The sequence below is a fragment of the Penicillium malachiteum genome, assembly GCF_028827825.1.
Source record: "Penicillium malachiteum strain IBT 17515 chromosome Unknown utg000002l:1.0-8849297.0:1.0-8852440.0, whole genome shotgun sequence".
Taxonomy (NCBI): Eukaryota; Fungi; Ascomycota; class Eurotiomycetes; order Eurotiales; family Aspergillaceae; genus Penicillium; species Penicillium malachiteum.
In genome coordinates, this window is record NW_026643095.1 from 7082594 (window position 1) to 7108474 (window position 25881).

The window sequence follows — 25881 nt, forward strand, 5'->3', positions numbered from 1 at the left end:
TATGATACGGGCAGGACCACCAAAAAAGGAAACGTGTTTCCACTTCCACCTTGTTTCGCTGCTTTCTACACCGAGTCAGCTTTTGGGCTGGTACCCTCGCTTTTTTATTATTACTTGGCTTCTGTGGTAGCCATTGCCCATTTGACCTACATCAGCGTGTTTTAATCTTAATGCTTGTACAGCTTTCTTCCTTTTTCTTTTCCTTCTTTTCCCTTCAAAATCTTTTCTTTTCTCCTGGTTTGATACTTGTCTTCTGTTTTCAGGCTGTTTATACTTCTCCCCTTTTCTTTCACCTGTACATGTTAACTATCTGCTTTTACATTTTTGGTTTGGGAGTGAAAGTCTTGTGCTTGGGGCGTGCGTCTTCTGAGGTTCGATTTTTCTTTCTGGTGGCCCTTGCATTGTCTCTGGCCTTTTGGTATTCTAGCGTTTATCATACATATCCATGGATCTCTGGAATGAGAAGAAGTTAGGCTAATTTAACCATCTCCATTTGGGTACATACTGTATCATTGTCAATCGTATTTTTGTACTGCCTGAAACTTTAGGATTAAAGACACATGTGCTAGACGGCCTATATCCTGTCCCTGTGTAATTCAATAGAAGCACCGTCCACGGGTCAGTCGCAAGTTCAAGTTGAAACTTGGAACCAATCCATGATTGTGATAATGCATGCATAGGTATACTACAGTATCATGAATCATGGTCCACCACCAGTTGGACACTATCGTTCCAATGTTTAACTGAAGTTAGTGAAAATGTCAACTCAGACTTTCAAGTTTGATGCTAGCACTTGAGAACTTCATATACCCCTGGATAGATGCATCCCATGCCACTTGTGGTGCATGTATAGTATAACTAACCTAGGAGTCTAGGCCTGAGGCTGACAATGGATAGGTAAGGGTGGATCCATGCCCAGGTGACTAAGTTTGTGAATGACCCAACATTCCCAAGCCTTGGAGGTTGTTCCTGAATCTTCCAAACCTCGATGTAAGCATTTCTTGCTGATCTTCCTAGAATGACATGCAGAAAACAGTCGTCTAGATCACAACCTCGAATCAGAGAGCTCGTAAAGGTCATCAAAGGTCATCAATAGTAGAATGAAGTTGATCTGGCCAGTCAAGTAACGAGGAATTCATAGCGAATGGGAGTGGACCAATCAGCGACTTCGAATACCCTCGTCATAAAGCACGTGACTTTGCCACTCCAGCCAATCAGCGTTTTGATGATAATAATCAGGCCACTGGGTGGCACTTGCCTCTGGTGAACAGTGACGCATCCAGATGAGTATAAATATTCAAGATGCTGCTGTCATCTTAAATTCTTTCCATTTTATTCCATCATCTACCTGCAATTGACAAGCTTCTCGCAACCTTCACAACCACAATCAAATTCCTGTTTTCGCAACAGTTTCAATCTACATCTCAACTATCAACTTCAAGAATACTATCCATTCTCCACCTTCCAAAATGGTTCACCCCGCTTCTACCTGCTGCAAGACCTCCGGTGCTGGAGAGTGTGTTTGTGCCGCTCAGGCTAAGTGCTCCTGCGGCAAGGAAAGCGCCCTCAACTGCTCTTGCAACAAGGCCTCCGCTGAGAACACCACTGCTGGTCCCCGTTGCTCATGCCGTATGTTTCATACTATCTCTCATTGTTCAGTGGGGCAAAGTAGCTAACATGCTTTATAGGTGCTCGTCCCGCTGGTCAGTGCACCTGCGAGCGCTCTGTGAGCGAGAACAAGCCTGTTGCTGGTGATACTTGCGCCTGTGGCAGCCGCCCTTCTGGTGAGTAACCAGTCTCTCCGAATCTCAAATTTCAAACTGTATGGATCTAGTTCTAACATTTTTATAGCTTCTTGCACTTGTGAGAAGTCTGAGGGTGTTGAGTCTGCCCTTGAGGTCGACTTCACCACTCGCGCCTAAACGTTCTACACTTGAATGTTGTTGCTTGCTCTCGGAGAGCATTTGATTCCCCGGCTATGAATTGCATTGTTATGGGCTTGGAGTAAGGATGGCGTCTAAATCAAGCTTATCGGGTTGCTTTTTTGTTTTGCATCATGGATTGATCCACTACCTTAAGAATGGCTGAGTTATTGACTAGTCATGAGAAATGAATAAATCAAAATAATATCTTCTTCATCCTTGTCTTTTTAAACATATGTCCATAGTATTTCAAGCTATACGTACTCCATCTACTCCGTACTCCGTATAGCATTGATAGAGTAAGATCTACTATGCAGGTCTGGAGTATAAAGCACTTGCACCGCCACATCCGCATCAACGTTATTCCTGTGCCACTGTGCCACAGCGGAAGGGAGTGATCGACAGCGGAAAGTGGCCCAAGGGAAAGAGGGAGGTTCGTGTGATGAGAAGATCCAGCCGGAACTACTAGTTTACTCCTATTTCTTTCCTTAGGAAGATCCTCATCAATCTCTTGAGTGCTTGATTGAGAAAGGTAATTCCCATACCCTTTCTAAATGCCATACTCTACTCTAACCGTCTCGATTCTAGGGATCCGTCGCGACCGGGCTAACCCCCTGTTTCTAAGCTACTAAGCTTCGCCCCATCCAGAATCCCCGTGGACTCGATTCCGGCCAATGCACATTCGACGTTGCCACACAATAGGGACATGGTTGTGTGACGCTGTCAGTCCGATCACAAACCCCTGAGGTGAACATCCCCGCGTGGCATGCGATATATCCCCGACTCCACCCCACTCCTCATTCCCGAAGTCTAGTGTTTACCGAGTCCAAAGGGACATTGTAGGCTTCGGCCCACGAAAAGAAAGACAGAAGGTCCAAAGAAGGAGGGAAACCATACAACAATAACCACAACGAAGAGCGAGAACAAGAGGCCAAACCGCAATCATGTCATCCATGAAAGGACTGGTCCAGTTCATCGCGGACCTGCGTAATGCGCGGGCACGAGAATTGGAGGAGAAGCGCGTGAATAAGGAGTTGGCCAATATTCGACAGAAGTTCAAGTCTGGTAACCTGAATGGCTACCAGAAGAAGAAATACGTTTGCAAGCTGCTTTATGTCTACATCCAGGGTTACGATGTCGACTTCGGCCACTTGGAAGCCGTCAATCTCATTTCCTCCACTAAGTACTCCGAGAAGCAGATCGGATATCTCGCCGTCACCCTTTTCTTACATGAAGAGCATGAACTGCTTCATCTGGTCGTCAACAGTATTCGGAAAGACTTGATGGATAACAGTGAGCTGAATATTTGTTTGGCATTGCATGCGGTCGCCAACGTCGGTGGTCGGGAGCTTGGAGAGGCTCTGGGAGCTGAAGTCCACCGACTTTTGATCTCACCGTGAGTTTGAAATCTACCGAGTCATTTATTTGCTTCGCCAAGGCAATTTTCTTACAGTTTCCAGGACTTCGAAGGCATTTGTTAAGAAGAAGGCCGCCCTCACGTTGCTTCGCCTGTACCGTAAATACCCCGGCATTGTTCGAAATGAATGGGCCGAAAGAATTATTTCGATCATGGATGATCCCGACATGGGTGTCACGCTATCTGTCACATCCCTAGTCATGGCACTGGCTCAGGATATGCCCGAGGAGTACAAAGGAAGTTACGTGAAGGCTGCACAGCGCTTGAAGCGGATTGTGGTCGACAACGATATTGCGCCAGACTACCTTTACTACCGTGTTCCATGTCCATGGATTCAAGTTAAGATGCTGCGTTTGTTGCAGTATTATCCCCCATCAGGTACGTGGAATCTTCCTCCAGAAACCAGCATCTTTTCAATCTTCAATTACTTACCCCCATTGCAGAGGATAGCCATGTTCGCGAGATCATCCGCGAGTCACTTAGACAGATCATGCAAGCTGCCATGGAGACCCCCAAGAACGTACAGCAGAACAATGCGCAAAATGCAATCCTCTTCGAAGCCATTAACCTCCTTATTCATCTCGACTCTGAACATACCCTGATGATGCAGATCTCCGCTCGCCTCGGCAAATACATACAATCTCGTGAAACCAACGTCCGATACCTCGGCCTGGATGCCATGACACATTTCGCTGCACGAGCGGAAACCCTTGATCCGATCAAGAAACACCAAAACATAATTCTGGGTTCTCTTCGAGACCGTGATATTAGTGTCCGCCGCAAGGGACTGGATCTGCTGTACAGCATGTGTGATACCACTAATGCAGGTCCTATCGTGAATGAGCTTCTGCGTTATCTTCAGACCGCTGATTACGCCATTCGAGAGGAGATGGTTTTGAAGGTTGCGATTCTTACCGAGAAATATGCGACGGATGCTCAATGGTACATTGACATGACTCTGAAGCTTTTGTCACTTGCAGGCGATCACGTCAATGAAGAAGTCTGGCAACGAGTCATTCAGATTGTGACCAACAACGAAGAACTACAGGCTTATGCGTCCCACACTCTCCTCGGATATCTCAAGACCGACTGTCACGAGAGCCTCGTCAAGATTGGCTGTTACGTCCTTGGCGAGTTCGGTCATCTCATCGCTGAAAATCCTGGATCAAGTCCCATTGAGCAATTCTTGGCCTTGCAGGCGAAGATGTTCAGTGGCTCTGACAATGCAAGGGCCATGATTCTCTCGTCATTTGTCAAATTTGTCAACCTGTTCCCCGAAATTAAGCCACAGCTGCTCCAGATCTTCCGTCTATACAGCCACTCTCCTGATTCTGAATTGCAACAGCGAGCCTTTGAGTATCTGTCCCTCGCGACACTTCCAACGGACGATCTGCTGCGAACTGTCTGCGATGAAATGCCGCCATTCTCGGAGCGCACTTCCATCTTGCTGTCCCGTCTCCACCAGAAGACAGCTGGGACCAGCGAGCGGAAGACATGGGTGGTTGGCGGCAAAGATGCTAATGCAGACAAGAAGGAAGTGCTCATGGCACAAACCACTGGTCTCAAGCGTTCCTTCACTACTATTGTCAATGGTACTCGGACTGGATCCAATGGCAATACCCCAACAAGCGCAACGAGTGCATCTGGCGATCTTGCAGGTCTTGATCTCAGCGGACCGCCGGCTCCTGCTCCAAACATGGCTAGTGCGGCCCATCTGACACCAGACTGGGATGTTGGATACAACAGATTGTACTTCTCTGAAGAGGGCGTATTATTCCAAGACGCTCAGATTCAGGTTGGGTTACGGTCGGAATACCGTGGCCATATGGGTGTCGTCAAACTCTACATCTCCAACAAATCCTCATATTCTATCGGATCATTGACTACGACTATTGATAATCCCGCCAACCCCAACCTCAAAATCGACAGCAAAAACCTTCCCGATTCTAGCGTTGCTGCCGCCGGACAGACCCAGCAGACATTCTTTTGCGCATCCCATGGGCCTTTCTCCGATGCCCCAACCATTCGTATTTCTTACCTGGCTGGTGCGCTGCAAGCATACACCCTCCAGCTACCTATTCTGATGCACCGGTACATGGAACCGTCGTCTCTTTCCGCAGAAGACTTCTTCAAGCGCTGGAGGCAGATCAATGGCGGACCTCTGGAGTCTCAGAAGACGTTCGGGTTGAGTGGAAAGAACAAGACTATCACAGAGGCATATACTCGAGAGACTGTGGAAGGCTTTGGATGGAAGATCCTGGATGGCGTGGACCCGAACCCCAAGAATATCGTGGGCTGCGCCGTGTACCAGTTTGAAGTAGGCAAGACAGGATGTCTGTTGCGCCTGGAGCCCAACTACGAGAAGTCGGTATGTTAATAACCTCACGCGTTTTCTGTTATCTACTTTGAACACTGCTAATTTTCTCACAGATGTACCGAGTGACAATTCGTGCCACTCAAGAGGGTGTTCCACAGGCACTTTCTCGACAGATGGAGCAGAAATTGGGACAAGGGCTCAAAAATGATGGCTCGTCTTATTAGTACCTAGTTCCGATTGCATTTTCAGGACCAGCGAAGAGGCAATGCATGTATATTTCTAACCAACTTCCGAGTCAAATATCAGCGAGCGTTCCTTACGACTGGGTCCTCGTCTTGTATAATTTCTTGTATAATTTTTGAGTGCAGTAATCCATATTGACATGATATATAATACCTTCGTCTTTATTTTCAACCATTGAACTTCCACTTTTCCTCGCCTTTATACAACTCGAGCCTCCGACTTTGGCGGCCGATCCCCGAAGATCGTCGTACCAACACGAACCTGATCCGATCCCATAACAATAGCCCCCTCAAAATCAGAGCTCATTCCCATACTCAATTCCAACTCCGCATCATCTCCAACCAACCCCAACTCCGCCACAATCCGATCCCTCGTCTCCCGCAAACAAACAAAATCCTCATTCTCATTCTCCGGCGTCGTAGCCTTGGAGCGTGCAATAGCTCCAATAGTCATAACACCCTGCAACTTCAACCGAACACACTTCTCCCTAATAAACCGACAAAGACCCGGTGCCGCAGAGGGCTCAATACCAGCCTTATTCTCCTCGCCAGATGTATTAACCTGAACATAAACACGAAGTCGTGAGTCCGACTCCGTAGCATCAATACCCATATCCTCGGCCTTTCTCTCACCCCAACCCTTATCCAATAATGAGGCCTTCTTCTCCGTATCAACACTCTCAACAGCCCATAATCCGCGCACGTCTCGCGCAAGCGTAACGCATTTATTCGATTGGAGTCCACCGATAAAGTGCCATTTCACACTCAATGGAAGAAGACGAGACTTCTCGAGTAGTTCTTGAAGGTAGTTCTCGCCAAAGTGGAGCTGTGAGGCTGGGGGTTGGTGTAGAGCTAGGATGTCGGATGCGGGCTTGAGCTTGGAAACTGCTACTAGGCGTACGGGCTTGGTGCGGGATTGAGCTTGTGTCGCGGCGGTTGTGACGCGCGCGGAGACGGCTGTTAAATTTGCGAGGAGAGTAGAGGCTCGCGCGGGGGTTGTGGCCATGTTGGGTGGAATTTCGGGGGTTGTCATTGCAGGTTCAGATGTTTTTTGAAATCCTTTAAGGATGGTTGTATGGGATTTCTTGTTGTATGGGGTGTTTTGTGTAGATTTTCAAGAGTAGTTGGCGTAATAGCTTGTTGATTGGGTCAAGCACTTAAAGAAGTATCCCACCGAGTCAATTGAGCAAGGGAAAGTGCAGATAGGATGATGATGATATTGATTGTGGCCTGAGGCTCACTCCGCGGGAAAGTGACAGGTCACATGAGGTGCAGTATAGTTACACCGCCTACTTAATTTAATCTGACAGGTTTGCGTACGTTGCACTCTTTGCATCTTTTGCATCTCCGTTTGCAGCCAAAAGACATAATGTTCCACATGACTCGGATGTCCTTCGGGATCTTAATTCCCATGCGACGTTAGGAATGTTGCCTGTTCTAACTTAAGGAAAACCTGCCCAGGGCGCCAAATGAGACTTGGGCTACTTTGACCCTGCATTAGGCGGCAAGTCCAGAGCCAATCAAGGAGCTTGAGTGGGTGAGAACCGCTTGAAGAACCGCCCGGGTCTGCGCGGATCCCTGATGATCTAGCTTATGTCGATCAAATGGATCGGATTGTTCACCGTTGAGTTTCAAACCAGATCCATTGCTCTCTTGAAGCTTTATTCTCACCGGTAGAACCCTATCTCTAACCTTCAGAGCCGCCTATCAGAAATAGCATCCTTAGCATCATTAGCTACTTCCAGGAGAGGTTGACATTTCCCCTTAGTATCCTAAAATGTGAAATCTGATCTGTCAATGGCTTTTAGCCAAGACCAATATTTTCTCTCTATTACCTCATTTTGGCTGAATTTTTATTCCTTTTGTAGACTAGATCCAACTCATAACTCCAGTGAATGGTCAACTAGTCCCAACCAATACCACCCAGCTTAACGAACGAAGATGTAACCCGAAGCGCCGAACAGGGCAATTCACCATTAAATCCAGCCTCGGTTGGTCCTTTTGGCTTGTATGAGCCGCCCAATCCCGTTTAGTTCCTAGTCTCTTTGACGTCAAACCTCGCAGGATCCATGGTTCCTGGGCGTGCTACCATTCACGCATGATCCCCGTTCATACTAGTTAATAGTCTACTAATCTAGATCTAGAACATAAAATCTGCAGACCTTCTCACCGTTACTCTTTTTCTATCTTTGTACCTACTCTACACCTACATCAGCTGGTCTGAAACAAATATTGTCTCGTATCTGCATTCATTTTGATCTTCAGACGATCCTATCTCAGCTTTTATTCCATACACGTCAACGTCAGCATCGTGAGACCTTCCACACAAATCTTCGGAACACATCACCGTTGATCTTTCACTTCAAATTTCGTTTTCCAACAAATCAGATTCATTTCTCCTACGACAATCTTCAGGCTTTGAAGCTCAAAGACTCCTTTACCGGATCTGATCGGCTGTCTATTCCAAATCTTACTCCACTTCCCCTGTTCCATTCAATTCGATAGGGGTTCAACCTCGCCAACATATCACACAAATTTAAACACCAGTCCTCAAGATGTGCCGTCAATACTACACTCTATATGAGTGGTGCCATTGTGAAGAGGACGGCGGCCAAAGTGTTTGCTCTGGGCACCGTCGCAACAGTTGCCCGGGCGTCAGCGTTGAAACAGTCCACATGCACTGTTTTTGCCACACTCACGCCACGCGTGGATTCAAAACTGAGAAACAGACACGAAAGGAAGCAGACAAGAATCGTCGTCGATCTCAGGAGTCCCTAGATGAGAAGTCTTCTCTGGGTCGTCGCTGGTATCAATGGTATCAATGGTATCAGTGGCGTGGTCTTTGGTCTCGCTAGATGAGACATACTATTTGGAACATTTTGTCTTTCATTTTACCTTCTTTTTTTTTCTTGTCATTCTCTTTCTTTTCATGTCTCTGATATCTTCTTTCTTGTTTATGTTTTTTACAGCCTCGGTGTCTTGGGTGTTTTTATGGGCAAAATGGAGTCCCCCGTCAGTAGTACAGAGCTAAGTGATTTCATTTTCTTTTCTTTCAGGCATATACACTTGTGAAGATATGCCAGATGAATAAAACATTTAAATTCAAAGATACTTGACTTTAAGTTATTCGTATTTACTACTAGTAGCAATTGATAGACATAAAGATACCTCCAGGGCCATATAGGGATCTAGGTAGGGACCTAGGTAGGTACTAGCTCTACTAGTGGGACTTCAACTTGACCCGCATAGAATCCATACATTGATAGTACTACAACTAGGCATGGAACTGACAAGTCTGGCACAATTTTATTTTCAAGACTTTTCTTTGTTTTACATTTGATTGAATTATTGATAAAGAATGTGATTTTCATTATATCCAAGTGAAACATAGACATAAGTGAAGGACAATATACAAGAATGTAGGGGATCGACGAGCTAACTAATCCCTTGCCCCATAGAACTAGAGGGGAGATGATCGATCCCGTCTTTTGTCACTTCATACTCCCCTGATTATTGTCAACACAAATAAACAAAGAGAGAAAAGATATCTAAAAATTCTACATTGTGTTTTTGTTGTCTCATGCGTTTTATATCTATGATCCAGAATCATGGACCCCTCCAGAACATTTCAGGATGATCCGCCTTTGCCTTTGCGCCTTATTGATCCCAACTCAAACAAGCATGTGATGGAACAAACTTGCGATTTAACTGATTCTTTGGATCGTTTATCACTAGGAAATGATTCTGCGACTGCGACACCGTTGCCTCCATCTCCATCTCTCTTATCTCCAAACAACGTCGCGTCACGTCCTGTGCCTGTGAAGCAACCTACCCCAAGACGTACCCCCAGCTCCAGCTCTTTGCGCGACGAACGTCGCAAATCAACCCCTGTACTTCAAAAACGCCAGTCGACTGCTTCACTTCGTTCGGCCACTGGTAACACTGGTTCCTCTTCCCCACTCGACTCATCGCGTCGTTCCTCTGCCAATTTCGCGGGGTCCCCGACCTCCACCGCGTCTCCCGCAATGTTGCCACCCCGGCTCGCGTTTGCCCCTCCGGAGCCCCAGGGCCCCACGGCAGCTTCGATCGCAGCAGAACACTTTCAGAAAGAGGTCAACCTCCATCAATCAGTTGATCTAGGTTCCAAAACTGTGGTTGTTGTTCATGATGCTTGTTATGGTCATCGCTTCTCGCGCCCTCGTACTACCAAGGCACAGCTTAGTACTATTGTGGAGAGACCGGAGCGCATTCGCGCCTGTGTAGTTGGAGTTGCTGCCGCTTATGTTTTGCTTGGTCGTCGATATGCAGGAGAACCATTTGCGCCTCATCCTCACCTCGATCTACACAATTTACCCCCACCACCATTCCAGATTCGCAAGTCCTCCCGTTCTCTGCCACTCACTGATGAAGCTGTGACCAGCGTCCATGGCACAAAATGGATGACTGAACTCAAGGGAATGTGTGACCTTGCAGAGTCACGTCTTGCTCTGACTGGTAAAGAACTGGTCCGGAACCGTACTCAGGATAATGATGGTCTAGCTTCCAGTGGACCAGAACTCCACTCGGGCGATCTCTACCTGTGCTCGGAATCGCAGAATGCCTTCCAGGGTGCTCTGGGTGCTGTCTGCGATGGAATTGATCTTGTGTTTGGGCAAGGGCCAACTACTCGTGCGTTTGTTTGCATTCGCCCTCCTGGACACCATTGCTCTGCGGATTTTCCATCTGGATTTTGCTGGATCAACAACGTCCATGTCGGGATTTCGTACGCAGCTGCCCAGTATGGCTTGACCCATGCTGCCATCCTCGATTTCGATTTACACCATGGTGATGGCTCGCAGGACATTGCATGGGACCACAACCAAAAGGCATGGACTGCTTCGCGTAAATCCTCGGCCTATGAGAAGACTCCGATCGGATACTACAGTCTCCACGATATCAATTCCTACCCCTGTGAGGATGGTAACCCAGAGAAAGTCCGTAATGCTAGTGTCTGTATGGATGGTGCACATGGACAGTCTATCTGGAACGTCCATCTTGACACCTGGGAAACTGAAAATGACTTCTGGAAAATCTATCGAAACAAATACATGATTTTGATCAGCAAAGCTCGCGCCTTTCTTAAGAAGCAAACTAAGCAACTCGCTCAAAACCCAAATGGCCCGCCTCCAAAGGCGGCTATCTTCATCTCTGCCGGCTTCGATGCCAGTGAATGGGAAGGTACCGGTATGCAGCGACACAGGGTCAATGTGCCAACCGAGTTTTATGCCAGATTTACCGAGGATGTTGTGCGAATTTCCCAAGAGGAAGGCCTTGGTGTCGATGGACGTGTTATTAGTGTGCTCGAGGGCGGCTATAGTGACCGTGCTCTAACCAGTGGTGTCATAAGTCACTTGGCTGGATTGGGAACTACATCCGCGAACGCCCAACCACGACGACCGAGTATTCCCGGCATCTCGCCCAAGGATACCTTGAAGCCACTGCTCTGCCAGCCGGAGTATGATGTTGCATGGTGGTCTCCGCATCATCTCGATGAGCTAGAGGCACTGGTCACTGCGCCGACCAAACGTGATAAGTCTGCGCCAACCTTCTTGAATTCTACTCGTTCATTCTCAGCCAAAGTCGTCACTCCTACCCGTGATCGTCGGAGTATTGGATCATATCCCGGTCTTGATCCTAGTCTCCCACCTCTGCCCGACGTGGGCTGGGCTACGGCTGCCCATGAACTGTCTAAGATTCTTATCCCGGACTCACGACAGACCATGAGTTGCAGGCCCGAGGATCTCAATGCTGCAGCCTCTCGTCAAAGATTGGAACGGCAGGTAGCGCTTGACGGAGGCGTGATGAATCCAGCAATCATTCCTCCTCCGCCCCCAGCTCCCGTCGACGACAAGCGACAGCTTCGTGTGCGGAAGGCCAAATCTCCAACCCCTTACTCACCTCGACCTGCGACTCCTCGACAGCAGGCAATGCGCAAAAATCGGCGCAAAACTATTGATGGGAATGAACTTCCAGATGGTTCAAGCGAGTCCTCCCCCTCTGTGGATGCAGGTCGACGAAAGAGTGCAACGGGAGTATCCCCTGTTGCTATTGACCTCAATGCTTCGAATGAGGAACAGAAAACTTCTCGGAGAACCGCTTCAGCGGGATCGCAACCCACACAATCCAGCAGTGCAAAGAAGGCCAGTACATCACGTCCAGCAACTCCGAAACGATCTGCTAGCCCGCGCAAGCCCCCGCCTGTTCCGAAGGTCCCTTCTCCATTTCTGTCAAGAACGAAATCTTCTGATGGAGTAATTCAGCCTCAAGACGACGTAGAGAATCTATCATCTGGCCTTCGCAAGATTAAACTGAGAATGCCCTCGCCAGAGGAGCAGGCTGCCCGAGAGAAGAAGGCTGCTGAGGAGCGAAAGCAGACCCTGAAAGTGACCAAGGCTCCCAAATCTCCAAAGTCTGCCAAGAAGACAACTGGCGTTAGATCTGCGCGCGGGAAAGCAGCAGCCCGATCTGGAACAACACCTGCTGGCTCTCCACCTGTCCCTACTGCCGAGTGGAAACTAGGTGGTGACGGCGCACCAAGCCACATGCTGAACAACCAGGGCAATTTCGGGTTTGGCTTTGGTATCTCCTCTGATGCCATGCTCTCTAACACAGCCTCTGGATCAGGATCTATTGACCCGATGGACACTGCTTTTAAGCCTTCCGAATCGACTACTCCGGTGATTTCTCCCTCTATCGGCACAATGCCAGTCTTTTTCGCAGGCAACTCTCCTCCTCACACCCCCGATCATTACAATCAAAACATGAATGTACATCGTACTCAGTCCAATGTTTTCTCTCCCCCTACTTCCGAGACTCAAACTAAGACAGGACTGCCTGTCTTCACTTCCAACGCTGCCATTCCTTTTGCCACGGGCGTTCAGACAGAGAACAAGCCCTTGAATCCTACTACTAACCCCCAGGATCACCCTTAAAATGGTTGGTTCTATTACCTGCCAGTCTACTGAGAAATTGCAGTTTCCTCTTGTGTTATTTGTGCTTGGGATATCTCTGGCGTTGAGGAACTATGGTGCCATGGTCATGGTTTTCTGTTGTCGGATTGTATGTTTTCCTCATATACCCCTTATGTTGAGTGTTCTTCTTGTATTTGCCCCATTGTATGCTAGTCCCTGGCCCTTCTTCCCTTCCCCTTTGTTTTCTTTAATCCCCCCCCCCTGGAGTGTGATGTCGACTCCAATTGCTGTCTTTTTAATCTCCATTTCTTAAATCAAGTCCTGTATGGGGAATCCTAATCAAATAACGATTCATATTCAATTATGATAATTCGTAAGTAGTAAAAATAGATGTCACTGAACTTAAATCATCATAGTTCTCACTGTGGCTTATGTTTATCCTTGTCTACGCGCCGGGGCTTTAAGGTGAAACAGTGATCCTTGTGGGGCTACTGCGACGACCGGGGATCGCCTGGAGATTGGACAGCTAAACGCTGGCGCTATATCCCCCATCGAATCCACTATGAACACAAAGCACAAATACTTGGAAGATTCTATGCTTAATGGGACTAAATCCTTTCGCTTGGATATTACTATATGATTTTGATCTCATAGCCCCCGGGGCCGCTTCCTGGCGGTTCCCTGGCTCGAAGAGTCCACATATAGCCATGCCATCCTTCAAGTTATCCATACGTGTATTGGGCTATTCTTGCCGGCAGTTATAATGTTTATTCCAATATTAAATGCTCATCCTCTTTTTGGAGATAATAATGTCTCTTGAAGTTGTGTTTATCAATTAATTCCTGCCTTTTTAACTCTCTCAATCGAGAGAGTTCCTTTTTGCTGCCATCGGTGTGCAGCATGGACTTTGGAGAAAAGAAAGTAGGGATTACTACTGTCTCTCCAGTTTCGTCGATTGGGAAAGGTTCCTCGGCTTCTTCGATTCACTCAGTCTCTACAATATCACCCAAAGACTATACATCTATAGCAGTATCACCTCCTGGCTGGCGACCGGCGTACCTTCGAAAGCGTGTGATAACTGGATTCGCGATCATCTTCTGCGCAATTATCATCGCCCTTGAAATCTTGAACTATGTCTCGTCAAAAAACCAGGGCCTTACCTCCTCCACCGAAAGCCGGCACTATCTCTGGACATATGGGCCAACTGCAATCCTCACCCTAGTGTCTGCATTCTGGGCGCGTGTGGAATTTCAAGCGAAGCAAAGTGCACCATGGCAAGCCATGCTCAAAGGGCCGGAGGAGTCGGGAAAGAGTGTTCTGCTGGATTATATCTCACAAATGCAGCCCTTTGCACTGGTCAGAGCTATCCGAAACCGCCATTACCCTGTCATTTCTGGCATTAGCGGCTCGCTACTGTTGCGTCTACTTATTATCATCTCGACTTCTCTATTTAGCCTGCAAGAGGTCAAAGTACACAAGAAGAATGTTTTGATACAAGTCCAAGGCAATCTCAGCACGCTTAGCACTGCAGACTTCTCCACCACCTATAGTGAGCCATTTGACACCGTTAACGGTATTCTTTTCGAAGGCGTTTCCTATCTCGACGGTACCACTTCGAATTTCTCCTTTCCGACATTTTCGGCGTCTAGCATGTCTAACGACTCCGTGATCATTGCAAATGTCACTGGACTGGCGCCGGACCTGGAGTGCGAGAATGCCACCTTGGATGTGGAGGTTTGGCAGATGGTAGCGACTTGGATTAATAGTAAAAGCTCAGCTGGGAGCCACCAAGTTCAGGAAAATGTCCTTTCGACATCATCGTGCACTTTATACAACGTTTCTATTGATATCCCGTCCAACCAGGAATTAGGGATTGAGGTTACTTTGAAAACATCATATGCTGCCCGTTACCAAACCGCGCAGTGTGAGGGCTCCACTGACTTGGATGGAAAGCGCATTGTATTAGTCGCAGTGGAGACTGAAATGAGCCCCAATGTCACTACCTCAGCATTTGGCAATTACACATCAGATGGCATCGAGTTTTATGGGAACTCGGATTGGCATACGACGACACGAAACATCACTGTTATACGCTCGGCGGCAGCAATCTGCAAACCCAAAATATCCCTCGTCAAACTCCTTGCAAAGACCAACATGACGGAATCTTCCTCTACAACGGGCTGGCAGAAACTTGGAGAGGAAATCACTACGTTGCCCAATTTGACCGCTTGGGACATCGCTAGCAATGTTAACTCGGAGTCTCATGACACTGATGGCTACCAGCCTATCTCAAGCTCAACCCAATTTCCAGAAACAGATGACACTTTGGTGGATGTCGATTATGCAATCCAACTGGGAGCCGTGTTCACAGGAAAGACAGGCAATGTCAGCCATCTTTTCGAGAACGATATGCTTTCAGACGCCGCTTCTGCTTACCATCGTGCGACTGGTGCTCAGCTACTTCGTGAGGGGTTTCTATCACAAAAGACATCGGAGTCTACTGGATCCGCGATTGTTAGTGAGAATCGAGTTGTCATGACCCAGTTTACACTGCGCGCCATGGAAGCATGTCTTATTTTGATTATTACATTCGTGATAGCCATGATTGTGTTTGTTCCACGCGGTGATCTGGCTCCGTATAATCCTACAACTATCTCGGCAACTGCAGCGATCATGTCGAATAGCAAAATGCTTCGAAAACGTCTACATGGAAGTAGCTCTATGCCCTTGGAGAACATTTCTGTTCTCTTGGATGGAAAGCGGTATTACACAGAGCTAGCCCTTGGCGGGTTCTCAATTGCAGCTATGGACGATGATACGAAAATATGCGCGCCATGCGAAAACCTCCCCGATCACAAGACCCAAAATCCAAAATGGAGTCCCTTCCCAAATTCCACCGTCCGAATGATTGTCTTCATCGTGGTGGGATGCTTGATTGCTGCCTTGGAAGCTATTCTACAGATCTCTCAGAGAGATGATGGACTAGGAAACGTCTCCTCCAGCAGTGGAATTGTACACTACATATGGACCATGATTCCTGCTCTGGTCATGGTCCTCATTGGCCTTGCCTTTTCCAGTATGAATTCTCACGCCCGATCTCTGGCACCATACGTACACTTGCGAGACGAATCTGGCACAGCATCATCCCAGTTCATGACATTAAACTTCAACGACGCACTCGACGTGACCAACCTCGTCAGCTCCACCAAGCTTAGGCAGTACGCTGTTCTAGCTACGACACTATCCACCCTTATTACTTCTGTCTTAACAATCGTCACAAGCGGTCTCTATACCGCCACAGACATCTCTGGAAATCTGAAGCGGAACTTCAACCAGACAACAACATTCCACAACGCCAACTCCGATAACGAAACTAGTGGTATAACCACAGCAAAATACATTCTTCTCGATAACCTTGACTACCCCAAATGGACATATCAAAACCTCGCATTTCCAAAACTCTCCTTCAACGCCTCATCTCTCACAAAGAAACAATCCACAAATTCCTACGTCGATATAATCGTCCCTGCCATGCGCGGAACACTAACTTGTGAGCTTCAAACAAACACCTCACTCCAAGCCTCATGGATAGACGTCGATAACAGGATACTATACACCGTCTTTGCTCCAACCTGTGATTCAAACAGCACCTCACCAACCTGGACAAACCAAAGCGTACTCTCAGACGAACTATCCTCTACACAAACGATGTTCGGATTCGAACAAGAGGTTGAATGCAAAGGAAACAATAACAATACCAGAACTTCCATCGCAGGAACCGTGGAGTCAGAAACGGCAGCAAGCCAAACAGCCACCCTCACCAAGGGCGGCGGAGCAATCTCCTATATATGGGGTGAACTACAAAATAAAACAATCACACACATAGCAGCCTTAACATGTCGTGAATGGGCCGAAATAGTCGATACGAAAACCCGGTTCATCTTACCGGATTTTAATATCTCAACCGAAGTCCCGCCTCAACCTGATGAGTCTACTGCGAGAAGAGTCCAGAATTACACAGATGGAGAGGACTGGTACTGGGTTGATGGTATTATCGCTGATTCCAGCATTGATAATTTCTTCGAGGCACTTGTTGAGGGTAAATACGCCATTCCGATGAACTATCTCAGATTGGAGAAGTATAATGAAAAAGTTGCTAGTGCTATTAAGTTCCAGAGTGAGATTGTCAAAGCGCAGCAGTTCAATACCTATAATCGGATATCTATTGAGGAGTCGTCTGGTGATGAGTACCTTATACAGGGGAATATCACTACGTCTGGAGGAATTCGCTTATTCCAGGATGCGGTCTCGACGCGGGTTTTGGAGGCGTTGCTGGGGGTTTTGCTTATCTTGGGTGCGTTGGGTTCTTGGTTGATGAATACGGATCATGTTTTACCAAAGAATCCGTGTAGCATTGCTGCTGTGGCGAGTTTACTTGCCGATTCAAATTTCTTGCATCGATACGGTCCTGGTGTTGGGGATCCGAATGCAAAGCAGGTGGAGGAGAGGCTTTTTGCGGATTGTCGGTTTTTCATGGGAATGTGTTATGATGGGCCTTTGAGAGGATTTAACGATGACCGATTTACGATTTATCTTACTGATTATGGGATGGACAAAAAGCTTGCTGCTACTCCTGAAGGATAAATCTGAGTTCAAGTTTGGATATGAAGTTATGACCATTAAAGACGAAGTAATGGTTCAATTCATGTAATATACTGATTCAGTGAGCGTTCAAGTCGTTAAATGGGTGACCTGCGCCAAAGTAGACATAATAATAGCCTGCAACTGTACCTACTACTCTATACGTCCTTTCAGCCTAAGGGGGTATTCTTAGAAATCTCTTTCCAACTTGATTTAAATTCACAGTATGTAGTCAAGGTTCAATGAGAGGTACATGTATAGATGATTTATGCCTTTTGAGCCCAGGTGACTGGAACCTTGGGACTATAGGTGTCATTCCATGGATCTCACCAGTTGATGAGACTCGATACGATATATAGAGTCGGAGCCCCAAAACGCCGATCGCCGTGCTTAAATAAGCCATGAGATCTCCGCATTAGTCAAACAAACCAGCACCTTCTACTCATTACTAGACCTAAACCTCTCGTCATTCTTAAGTACTGCGCTCAAATCTCCTTTCGCTTCACATATCCTATTTCTCCATTTTAAACAACACTCGTTACCATGTCTCCACTCTCAATATCCAGAGGTGGAACTCCCGCGGCCGATGAATCATTTACACAGATGGCCAACGAAGACCTAGAGTCGATTGGCCGCCACTGTCAATTTGAATACTGCGGACAACTCGATTTCCTCCCCTTCCGCTGCGAATCCTGCAGAAGCACCTACTGCCTCGATCACCGGTCCGAAATAGCACACAAATGTCCCCGCGCAGGCGAATGGGCTCGACGCCGAGCGGCAAATAATCAAGAGAACCGCACTCCAACCGTGAAACCCAATATCTACAATTCCGACCAGTGCTATGAGGTCTCTCTGCAAAACTCTCATTAATACTCTGAAAGACCCCGGCGTACGCTGCCCAAACTGCAACCACCAATACTGTTTGAAGCACCGACTCCGCGAGGAACACGATTGCGCCAAGCTTACCCCGCTGGGCGCAAGACAAGGCAACGGCTCAACGCCAAATGAAACGATCAAGTCCATGTTTGCGCGCGTGCGTGGTTGGGGCAAGGAGAAACAGGCGGCGGGTGCGAGTCTACTTCCGAAGACGAAGCCCAAACCGAATAGTCCGGCTGCGAGGGCTGTGGAAGTCAATACTATGAAACGAACGGCGAAAGGCGAAGCTGGTGTTCCGGCTGATAAACGCTTATATCTACATACTGTTGGAACGGCGGATACGCAAGCTGCTGAGCCCCCGTCCGGGGATTTCTATTACGACGAGCGGTGGAAGGTTGGACGGGTGCTGGATGATGTGGCCAAGAGGTTACGGGTTGAGAACTTGAATAATCGAAGTGGTGGAGAGGAGGCACGGTTGCGCATTTTCCATGTTGAGTCGGGAGAGTTTTTAGATTTTTCGGATTCTATTAGTGGAAAGGTTAAGTCTGGAGATACGATTGTGTTATTGCGAGGTGCTGGTGTGATTCTCGAGAACTCATGATGCATCAAGCCTTTCATTCATGCGCCATTTATTTGCATTTACAAACATTTGAAGCGTCTGCATGTGAATCTTGAAATGATACCTAGTTGTTTACTCCGTGTCTGACGGAGCCATGGAAATAATATATACATGATAGCTCAGCAAGGAACTAGCATTTTCCACGGAACATGGATTTTAATTCATCGCAGCTATCCCGAAACACTGGTATCGTCTAAACATCGTAGCATAATTCAAACTCAAATGACCAAAAGAGCAAGCGAAGCAAGACTTTAAACGCTCATCTTCATCTTGATAATCTTGTGAGGTTTGTAGCCAATCACCTCAAACTCATCCTCCTTCCACCCATCAATCACGGCACTTCCACGGTCGTCACGCTTGATGCGGAGCTCAGGGAACTCAGTAGGCTCACGAGTGAGCTGCTCGTTCAGCGCATCAACGTGATCAAGGTAGACATGGGCATCACCCATAGTATGAATAAGAGTACCAGGGTTCAGATCCGCCGCATGGGCCAGAATATGGGTAAGAAGAGCGTAGGAAGCGATATTGAAGGGAACACCCAGACCCATATCACAAGAGCGCTGGTAGAGAAGACAAGACAGAGATCCCTTCTCATTGGGGCGACCATTCTCATCAAGCTTCATTGTGGGAGGGAAAGAGACATAGAATTGCGCGAACATGTGGCAGGGCGGGAGAGCCATCTTGCCCAGATCCGCAGGGTTCCAGGCACTCATAATGATGCGGCGATCAAAAGGTGAGTTCATGATCTTGTTCACAACTTCCTTCAGTTGGTCAACACCTTGACCTGTATAATCGGTCTCGGCGTCGACGTACTCGGCACCGAAATGCCGCCACTGGAACCCGTACACGGGTCCCAAGTCACCTTCTTCCCGGTGACCCAGACCAACCTTGTCGAGGAACTCGCGGCTGCCATTTCCATCCCAGATCTTGATGCCGGCTTCGGAGAGGGGTATTGAGGATGTGGTACCTGCGATAAACCACAAGAGCTCGGCAAGGACTGCGCGCAAGAAGACTCGCTTTGTGGTCAGGAGGGGCAGAACAGGGATGGGGGCGCCGCCCTTGGGATTGGGCTTTGAGAGGGAGAATCGAAGTTGTGGTGGGGCAAATAGGGAGCGAGTGCCTGTGCCTGTTCGGTCTGGTCTATGTTCTCCTTGGGCAAGGATATCACGAATCAAGTTGAGGTATTGGTGCTCCTCATGCGAGGGATCGTGAGGTGGCGATGAAGCCACAGGGGCGACAGTGGGCACTTGTTCTTGGGTCATGATGGATATGATCTGGTGTTTTGTATGGAATACCCTTGTATAATTTTTGGGAAGAAAAGATCAATTGAGGAAATCCTAAATGTTGTCGGATCCCGGGTATCTTTTTGCGCGTCAAACGCGACACGCTATCACGTGGTATATCTTATCTTATCGATGATGCACAGTGGTCTGTCAACTGGTAAATGGTAACCTTATATGGGATTATTTTATCCTCCAGATCTCTTTTCTTAGGGCAATAATTGGAGAACGGGCTATCAAACACTTGCTTAGATGAGTGTATGTGCATTATTCTGGATGGCAATCTTTCAACAATTCAAAACTATGAGGCCCCCATTCCTCGGTCTACTCTTCGTCACTGGCATAGAATTTTGGAGTAAACCACTATAGCAGTAGGCATATAGCTTTTTTCGACCAAAATCATAAAATCATCTTCATTGTTCATCAATAAGGGGAACATGATGCTGTCTCATCAATAAATGCAAGGAACACATGTACAAATGCTTTTAACAGGGAACCCATCAAGATCCATGAAATGCTCAGTATCAATCTGCCAACAGGTCCATTCCAACTCCACGCAGCGCACCGACTGCCCACTCAGGATACTTAGACTTATCCCCGTCGTAAATCTTGGAGAAGAAATCGCGAACGAAGGCGGGGTATCTATCTTCAAGAATAGCCTGTCGCACCTTGCCCATTAAGTTCAACATGAAATGCACATTATGGATTGAGAGCCTATGTTTGTCAGTAAGGAACTTATAAAAGTCAAGAATTTTTATAAAGCCTTACAGATGAGCACCGACGGTTTCTTTCGCCGTCACATGGTGCATATATGCCTTGGTAAGACCAAGGCCACCTTGATCCGTAGGCCGGCAACAGGTGCAATCGCAGCCTTCGTCGATGGGAGTGAAGTCCTCGGAATAAATTTTATTGCGTAGGTTCATTGTGCCCGATGAGACAATCGCTTGTCCGAAGCGCTGTTTTTGATTAGTGTTTGAATAGTAGAAAATACTGGGATGAAACCTACCGCTGTTCTTGTCGGCCAAACGCAGTCGAACATATCAGCTCCAAGAGCGACTGCGACAACGATATCTTCAGGATATCCCTGATAAAAACAGTGAGCTTGAGTCCCGAGGATTAAGCATTATAGAACATTTGAAATTACCACGCCCATCACATATCTCGGCTTGTTATCTGGAAGAGCTGAAGTGCAGGTATCCACACTATTTCGGAAGTCAGAATGGATCAGAAGACACTGGAAAAAGCAACCTACACTTTACAAAACTCCTCCTTAGCTTCACCACCGGACAACCCTCCGATAGCGATTCCGGGAGTATCTCGGGCTACCATTTCCTCACAGCACTGTTTCCGAAGTCCCAAATCTAGACCACCTTGGATAATGCAGAAAAGATTTTGTCGTTCGGGGTACTGATGCGCATCAATGCAGCGATCCAACCACCGAATAGAACGCTCCATGGCCTCTTTGATTCGTGCATGATCTGGGGAAGTCGTTGCAATCACATCATCCAATTGCATGATGATGTCTGAGCCAATCGAGTTCTGAAGTGAGATCGAGTGCTCGGGAGTCAAAAGCCTGTCAATTATTAACCACTTATACTCTTGTTAAGCTGCGAGTTGTAATACACGGGAGACATACATGGGCGAGCCATCGTGCGGACTGAGAAATCGCACACCTTCCTCAGTAACAGTAGCCAACTTAAGGAGAGATACCATCTGGAAGCTATTAAAAACCAAGATGGCTCAGTTAGCGCAATTGAGGAGATTGCCGCATTTAGAAGTATTTCTCACCCTCCACTGTCGGTAAGCAAGTTACGATCCCAGCCTTGTAATTTGTGTGCGCCACCGACAGCATCAAGGACTTCCTGTCCCGGCTTCAATCCGAGATGGTAGGTGTTATTGAGGCATAGCATGCACCCTGTATCGCGCAGTTGATCATATGTAAGGCCTTTGAGGGACGCTTGCGTTGCGACGGGCATGAAAATTGGCAGAGGAACAGCGCCATGGGGAAGATGGAGGGTACTCGCTCGGGCTTTTGTAGCCTATTAGAGACAAATCCAATTCCATTGTCAGTAAGGGTTCTATAGTAGACGTAGAGGGGTAGAGGGGACAATACCGAACATTTCGCGTGCCGTTCAAATGTCAATGCAGAGGGCATGTTCTTGCGGGTGGATTCGGCGGTGGTCGACATCCTTGCGATCGGGCTAGAAAATACTGCACGTATGTTATTAGACAGCAATCTGACCAATGGACCGCGTTGCATGGAGAATTGTCGCAAATGCAACGTTTGCGATGCGATCAAGAACCCTTATCGCGATAGATGTTTGTTTGGTTTGCATTGCGGCCCAAGTGTTTGACTCCAGTCGAAAATGTAAATGATCGTCTTCCAAGTGGATATTTTCCACCCTTCAAAAAGAAATGCAGAGAATGGCTTTGCGAGAACCGTGTGGGGATTGGAGTGTTGAAAGGGTACAACAAAACTGGAGAATGCTAGGTGAAATTGACACTTGCACCATTATGTTGATCCGAGTGTTAGTAGTAGGCGCATATACCTTATCCAAACCTCACGGGGATCATAATTAATGTGAACTTGAATCCATTCCAAGGTTGCGGCTGAATGGAAAAGACTGAAAATATCCGAGTCCGAGAAGGGAATATGCATGATTTTACCAAATACGCAGTGTAAATTTGCTAGCATGTATACATTATGCTTCTAATCTACTAGTATAGCCTCAAGAGCACGAACTTAAATTCCAAAACCTCTTACTATAAGAATAATAGTTTAATAGTCATCCGGGTTTCCAAGAGCATGGGCTAGAAATCAAAACACTCTTCATCTGATAACTGGTATTGTTTTTATCTGAAATCGAATGAGAGATCGAGTCACACCGCTACAAGATCAATGAATAGGACAACTGACAATGAACATGTACTGCTATCATCGGCTCTTTTCACTTTCTGCAGAGATACTAGTGAAATGTGATATCCAATGAGATTGGTTAAAGATAGGTTTTCAGTCCCATTTAGAATCCGAATGACCGGTGAGAGCTGATCGAGACTAGCACATACATACCGAGGATAAATCTATCTGCTAAGTCCGAGTCCGACATCAAGTGCTGAAGTACTAGATGACATCGGATTTGAAGGATGTCCTTAACATCTGAATTGATCCGTTTAGAGGATGTCTATAAATTAATCAAAGTTTATTCAGGGTTAATATGGGATCCCTGAATCCAAGTCGGGAAACCCCCCCATGTTCACCATGTTCGGAGAATGCCCGAGGTCAGTGCGGAGATGCGGGGGCATTCTCCGGGGTTCAGGGACAAGCTTATGCCGAGAGGGAGAAAAAGCAAACAAACTAAATAAAAGGGGGGGCTCTGGACTTTCAAAGTTTCTAGGATTTTTGACTCATCTTCTTGTGATTGATCGGCGCGAGATTCCTCATCTCTGGTCTCAACATGGCTGACGAAAAATACACACAAGATATTGAGCACACCGGAGAGGTGAGTGTACAATACTTGAATTTTGAGTGGGTTCTTGGAATTATGTGGGCTAATACAAAATACATCAGATCTCCAATGAAGATACAGATCCTGTTCTCGAGGCTCGAGAGAAGGCTTTAGTATGGAAGCAAGATCTACGAATCGTCCCGCTTTGTGCGGCAATCTACTTATTATGTTACTTGGATCGCTCAAACATTGGTGAGTTTTGCGACTGTCATCCTCAATTTAAGATGAAAGCTAATTTTTGAAAGGAAATGCGAAACTTTTGAACGCAGACACTGGCAATGATCTCCTCTCCGAAACACGTATGACTTCATACGATTATACGTGCGTCTACAATATACTCTCGAGCGACAATATCACTGACGAAAAATGACTAGAATTGCGTTGATGGTCTTTTTGATTGCTTACGCTATTTTCGAAGTCCCTTCAAATTATCTTTTGAAGAAATTGAGGCCGAGTGTACGTCAATCTCATGTACAAAAGGGTTACCGAAAACAGCACTGAAAAATACTAAACATTCACAGCGATGGATCGCCTTTCTTATGCTATCCTGGGGCGCAAAATCTATGGGACTGGGAGGAGCTCACAGCTACGCTCAAGTCACTGGCATTCGATTTTTATTAGGTGCTGTGGAGGCAGGCCTGTTCCCCGGATTCGTTTACTATCTTACCTTCTGGTACCGGAATTCCGAACGATCCATACGAGTCGCCTTAATCCTAGCTTCTGCAACCCTGGCAGGAGCTTTCGGTGGAGCTATAGCCTATGGTGTGGGTCATATGAACGGTGCACAGGGACTCTCCGCTTGGCGATGGCTATTCATTATTGAAGGAGCACCATCTTGCGCGTCTGCTATCTTGGTCTGGTTCTTTTTACCAGACTACCCCGAGACGGCGAAGTGGTTAACAACTGATGAGAAGGAGTTGGCGGCGTATCGCCTGCAAACTGAAGGCTCGCATGGCTCTGCAAGCGCTATGTCGTGGCCAGATGCTAAAGCTGTGCTGACAGAGTGGAGGTTATATGCCCATTATGCGGTTTGTCACTCTAGAGGAAAAGATAAGGAACTGTGGAGTTAATCATTTTCTAGGTTTATTTTGGTATATCGACACCATTTTCTAGTCTTTCATTGTTCACGCCCGCTATTACAGCTGGCTTGGGATACTCCAATCTCCGAGCACAACTTATGACTGTGCCTCCCTATGCGGTGGCATACGCTGTAACCGTAGCGGTAGCCTGGTCTGCAGACCATTTCAATAGGTACGTTCTCCGTTATAATATAGAACAAGTTTACTAACATCCCCCACAGTCGAGGTCTACATTCGGCAATTTTCGCATTTATTGGAGCGATGGGGTTTCTCGCATCGGCTGTTCTTCCAGCTGAGGCATACCTGGTGAGTGAAGTGTACCTAAAGAGTAACAGGGAACTGAACTCCTACTAATAAATTTCCAGCATCGTTATGGTTGTCTGATCGTCGCTGCGAGTGGTGCTTTCGCTTGCATTCCACCACTTCTAGGATGGCTATCATCGAATCTTCGATCCACAGCGGGGGCGGGACTAGCCATCGCACTGAATGTCTCATTCGGGGCACCGGGACAGATCGTTGGAGTATGGATCTACAAACGCGATGAGGAAAATAAGGGATACCCGACGGGACATTGGACCAATGCAGCACTTCTTTTATTCGTCACGGCAGGATGTATCCTGCTAAGACTATATTATGGGTGGAGAAATAAGCGGTGGAATGGTGATGGAAATGGAAAGAAATTTGCATATTAGATAGCTCATCTACTACTTGTGGGGCGGATTTTTGGAGACTGGGACTACTTGGAGTCTAGGCTTTCGGAAGGGGGTTCCATATGGTGAATTGATGGTATATCACAAATGAGTGTTGGTGGCGTAGCTGAAGAGACGAAGTATGGAATTTGAATTTCCAATTTCATCTACAAAGTCATGCAGTCTTCACCCTTGCAGCCAATTGGATTACCGTGTTTCTTTGTGATACCACTCTGAAGATCTGAAGATGGGAGTAGGGCATTAAATACTTGGAAAATAAAAATTCTCAAGTTCGCAGGGTGCATAGAGTTTCTGCGCTTCGAAATATAACTTGTAAGGACAA

General features: G+C 47.0%; 10 protein-coding genes across 10 annotated transcripts; 7 read left to right on the forward strand and 3 right to left on the reverse strand.

Moving 5' to 3' along the window:
- Positions 1-1469: 1469 nt before the first annotated feature.
- On the forward strand, positions 1470-1922 carry N7483_005623 (putative copper resistance protein Crd2; the record flags this gene model as incomplete). Its single annotated transcript, XM_057089060.1, has 3 exons — positions 1470-1629; positions 1689-1784; positions 1852-1922. The coding sequence occupies 3 exons, from the start codon at positions 1470-1472 to the stop codon at positions 1920-1922; spliced, it is 327 nt and encodes a 108-aa protein (XP_056948889.1).
- Positions 1923-2866: 944 nt separating this feature from the next.
- N7483_005624 (AP-2 complex subunit alpha) lies at positions 2867-5880 on the forward strand (the record flags this gene model as incomplete). Its single annotated transcript, XM_057089061.1, has 4 exons — positions 2867-3318; positions 3383-3717; positions 3783-5707; positions 5770-5880. The coding sequence occupies 4 exons, from the start codon at positions 2867-2869 to the stop codon at positions 5878-5880; spliced, it is 2823 nt and encodes a 940-aa protein (XP_056948890.1).
- Positions 5881-6097: 217 nt separating this feature from the next.
- On the reverse strand, positions 6098-6931 carry N7483_005625 (YggS family pyridoxal phosphate enzyme; the record flags this gene model as incomplete). The annotated part of the gene is made up of 1 exon (XM_057089062.1): positions 6098-6931. The coding sequence occupies one exon, from the start codon at positions 6929-6931 to the stop codon at positions 6098-6100; it is 834 nt and encodes a 277-aa protein (XP_056948891.1).
- A 1522-nt stretch (positions 6932-8453) lies between these two features.
- Positions 8454-8753, forward strand: N7483_005626 (uncharacterized protein; the record flags this gene model as incomplete). The annotated part of the gene is made up of 1 exon (XM_057089063.1): positions 8454-8753. One exon carries the CDS (start codon positions 8454-8456, stop codon positions 8751-8753), a length of 300 nt encoding a protein of 99 aa, XP_056948892.1.
- Positions 8754-9506: 753 nt separating this feature from the next.
- On the forward strand, positions 9507-12869 carry N7483_005627 (histone deacetylase hosB; the record flags this gene model as incomplete). The annotated part of the gene is made up of 1 exon (XM_057089064.1): positions 9507-12869. One exon carries the CDS (start codon positions 9507-9509, stop codon positions 12867-12869), a length of 3363 nt encoding a protein of 1120 aa, XP_056948893.1.
- Positions 12870-13748: 879 nt separating this feature from the next.
- N7483_005628 (DUF3433 domain-containing protein) lies at positions 13749-17492 on the forward strand (the record flags this gene model as incomplete). Its single annotated transcript, XM_057089065.1, has 1 exon — positions 13749-17492. One exon carries the CDS (start codon positions 13749-13751, stop codon positions 17490-17492), a length of 3744 nt encoding a protein of 1247 aa, XP_056948894.1.
- Positions 17493-18032: 540 nt separating this feature from the next.
- N7483_005629 (AN1-type zinc finger protein) lies at positions 18033-18966 on the forward strand (the record flags this gene model as incomplete). Its single annotated transcript, XM_057089066.1, has 2 exons — positions 18033-18335; positions 18418-18966. The coding sequence occupies 2 exons, from the start codon at positions 18033-18035 to the stop codon at positions 18964-18966; spliced, it is 852 nt and encodes a 283-aa protein (XP_056948895.1).
- Positions 18967-19235: 269 nt separating this feature from the next.
- N7483_005630 (thymidylate synthase) lies at positions 19236-20246 on the reverse strand (the record flags this gene model as incomplete). The annotated part of the gene is made up of 1 exon (XM_057089067.1): positions 19236-20246. The coding sequence occupies one exon, from the start codon at positions 20244-20246 to the stop codon at positions 19236-19238; it is 1011 nt and encodes a 336-aa protein (XP_056948896.1).
- Positions 20247-20788: 542 nt separating this feature from the next.
- N7483_005631 (tRNA-ribosyltransferase family protein) lies at positions 20789-22452 on the reverse strand (the record flags this gene model as incomplete). The annotated part of the gene is made up of 8 exons (XM_057089068.1): positions 20789-20978; positions 21033-21220; positions 21271-21348; positions 21409-21466; positions 21517-21837; positions 21901-21984; positions 22053-22303; positions 22378-22452. The coding sequence occupies 8 exons, from the start codon at positions 22450-22452 to the stop codon at positions 20789-20791; spliced, it is 1245 nt and encodes a 414-aa protein (XP_056948897.1).
- A 1267-nt stretch (positions 22453-23719) lies between these two features.
- On the forward strand, positions 23720-25541 carry N7483_005632 (uncharacterized protein; the record flags this gene model as incomplete). The annotated part of the gene is made up of 8 exons (XM_057089069.1): positions 23720-23764; positions 23833-23962; positions 24016-24091; positions 24145-24226; positions 24292-24798; positions 24852-25021; positions 25071-25155; positions 25215-25541. The coding sequence occupies 8 exons, from the start codon at positions 23720-23722 to the stop codon at positions 25539-25541; spliced, it is 1422 nt and encodes a 473-aa protein (XP_056948898.1).
- Positions 25542-25881: the final 340 nt, after the last annotated feature.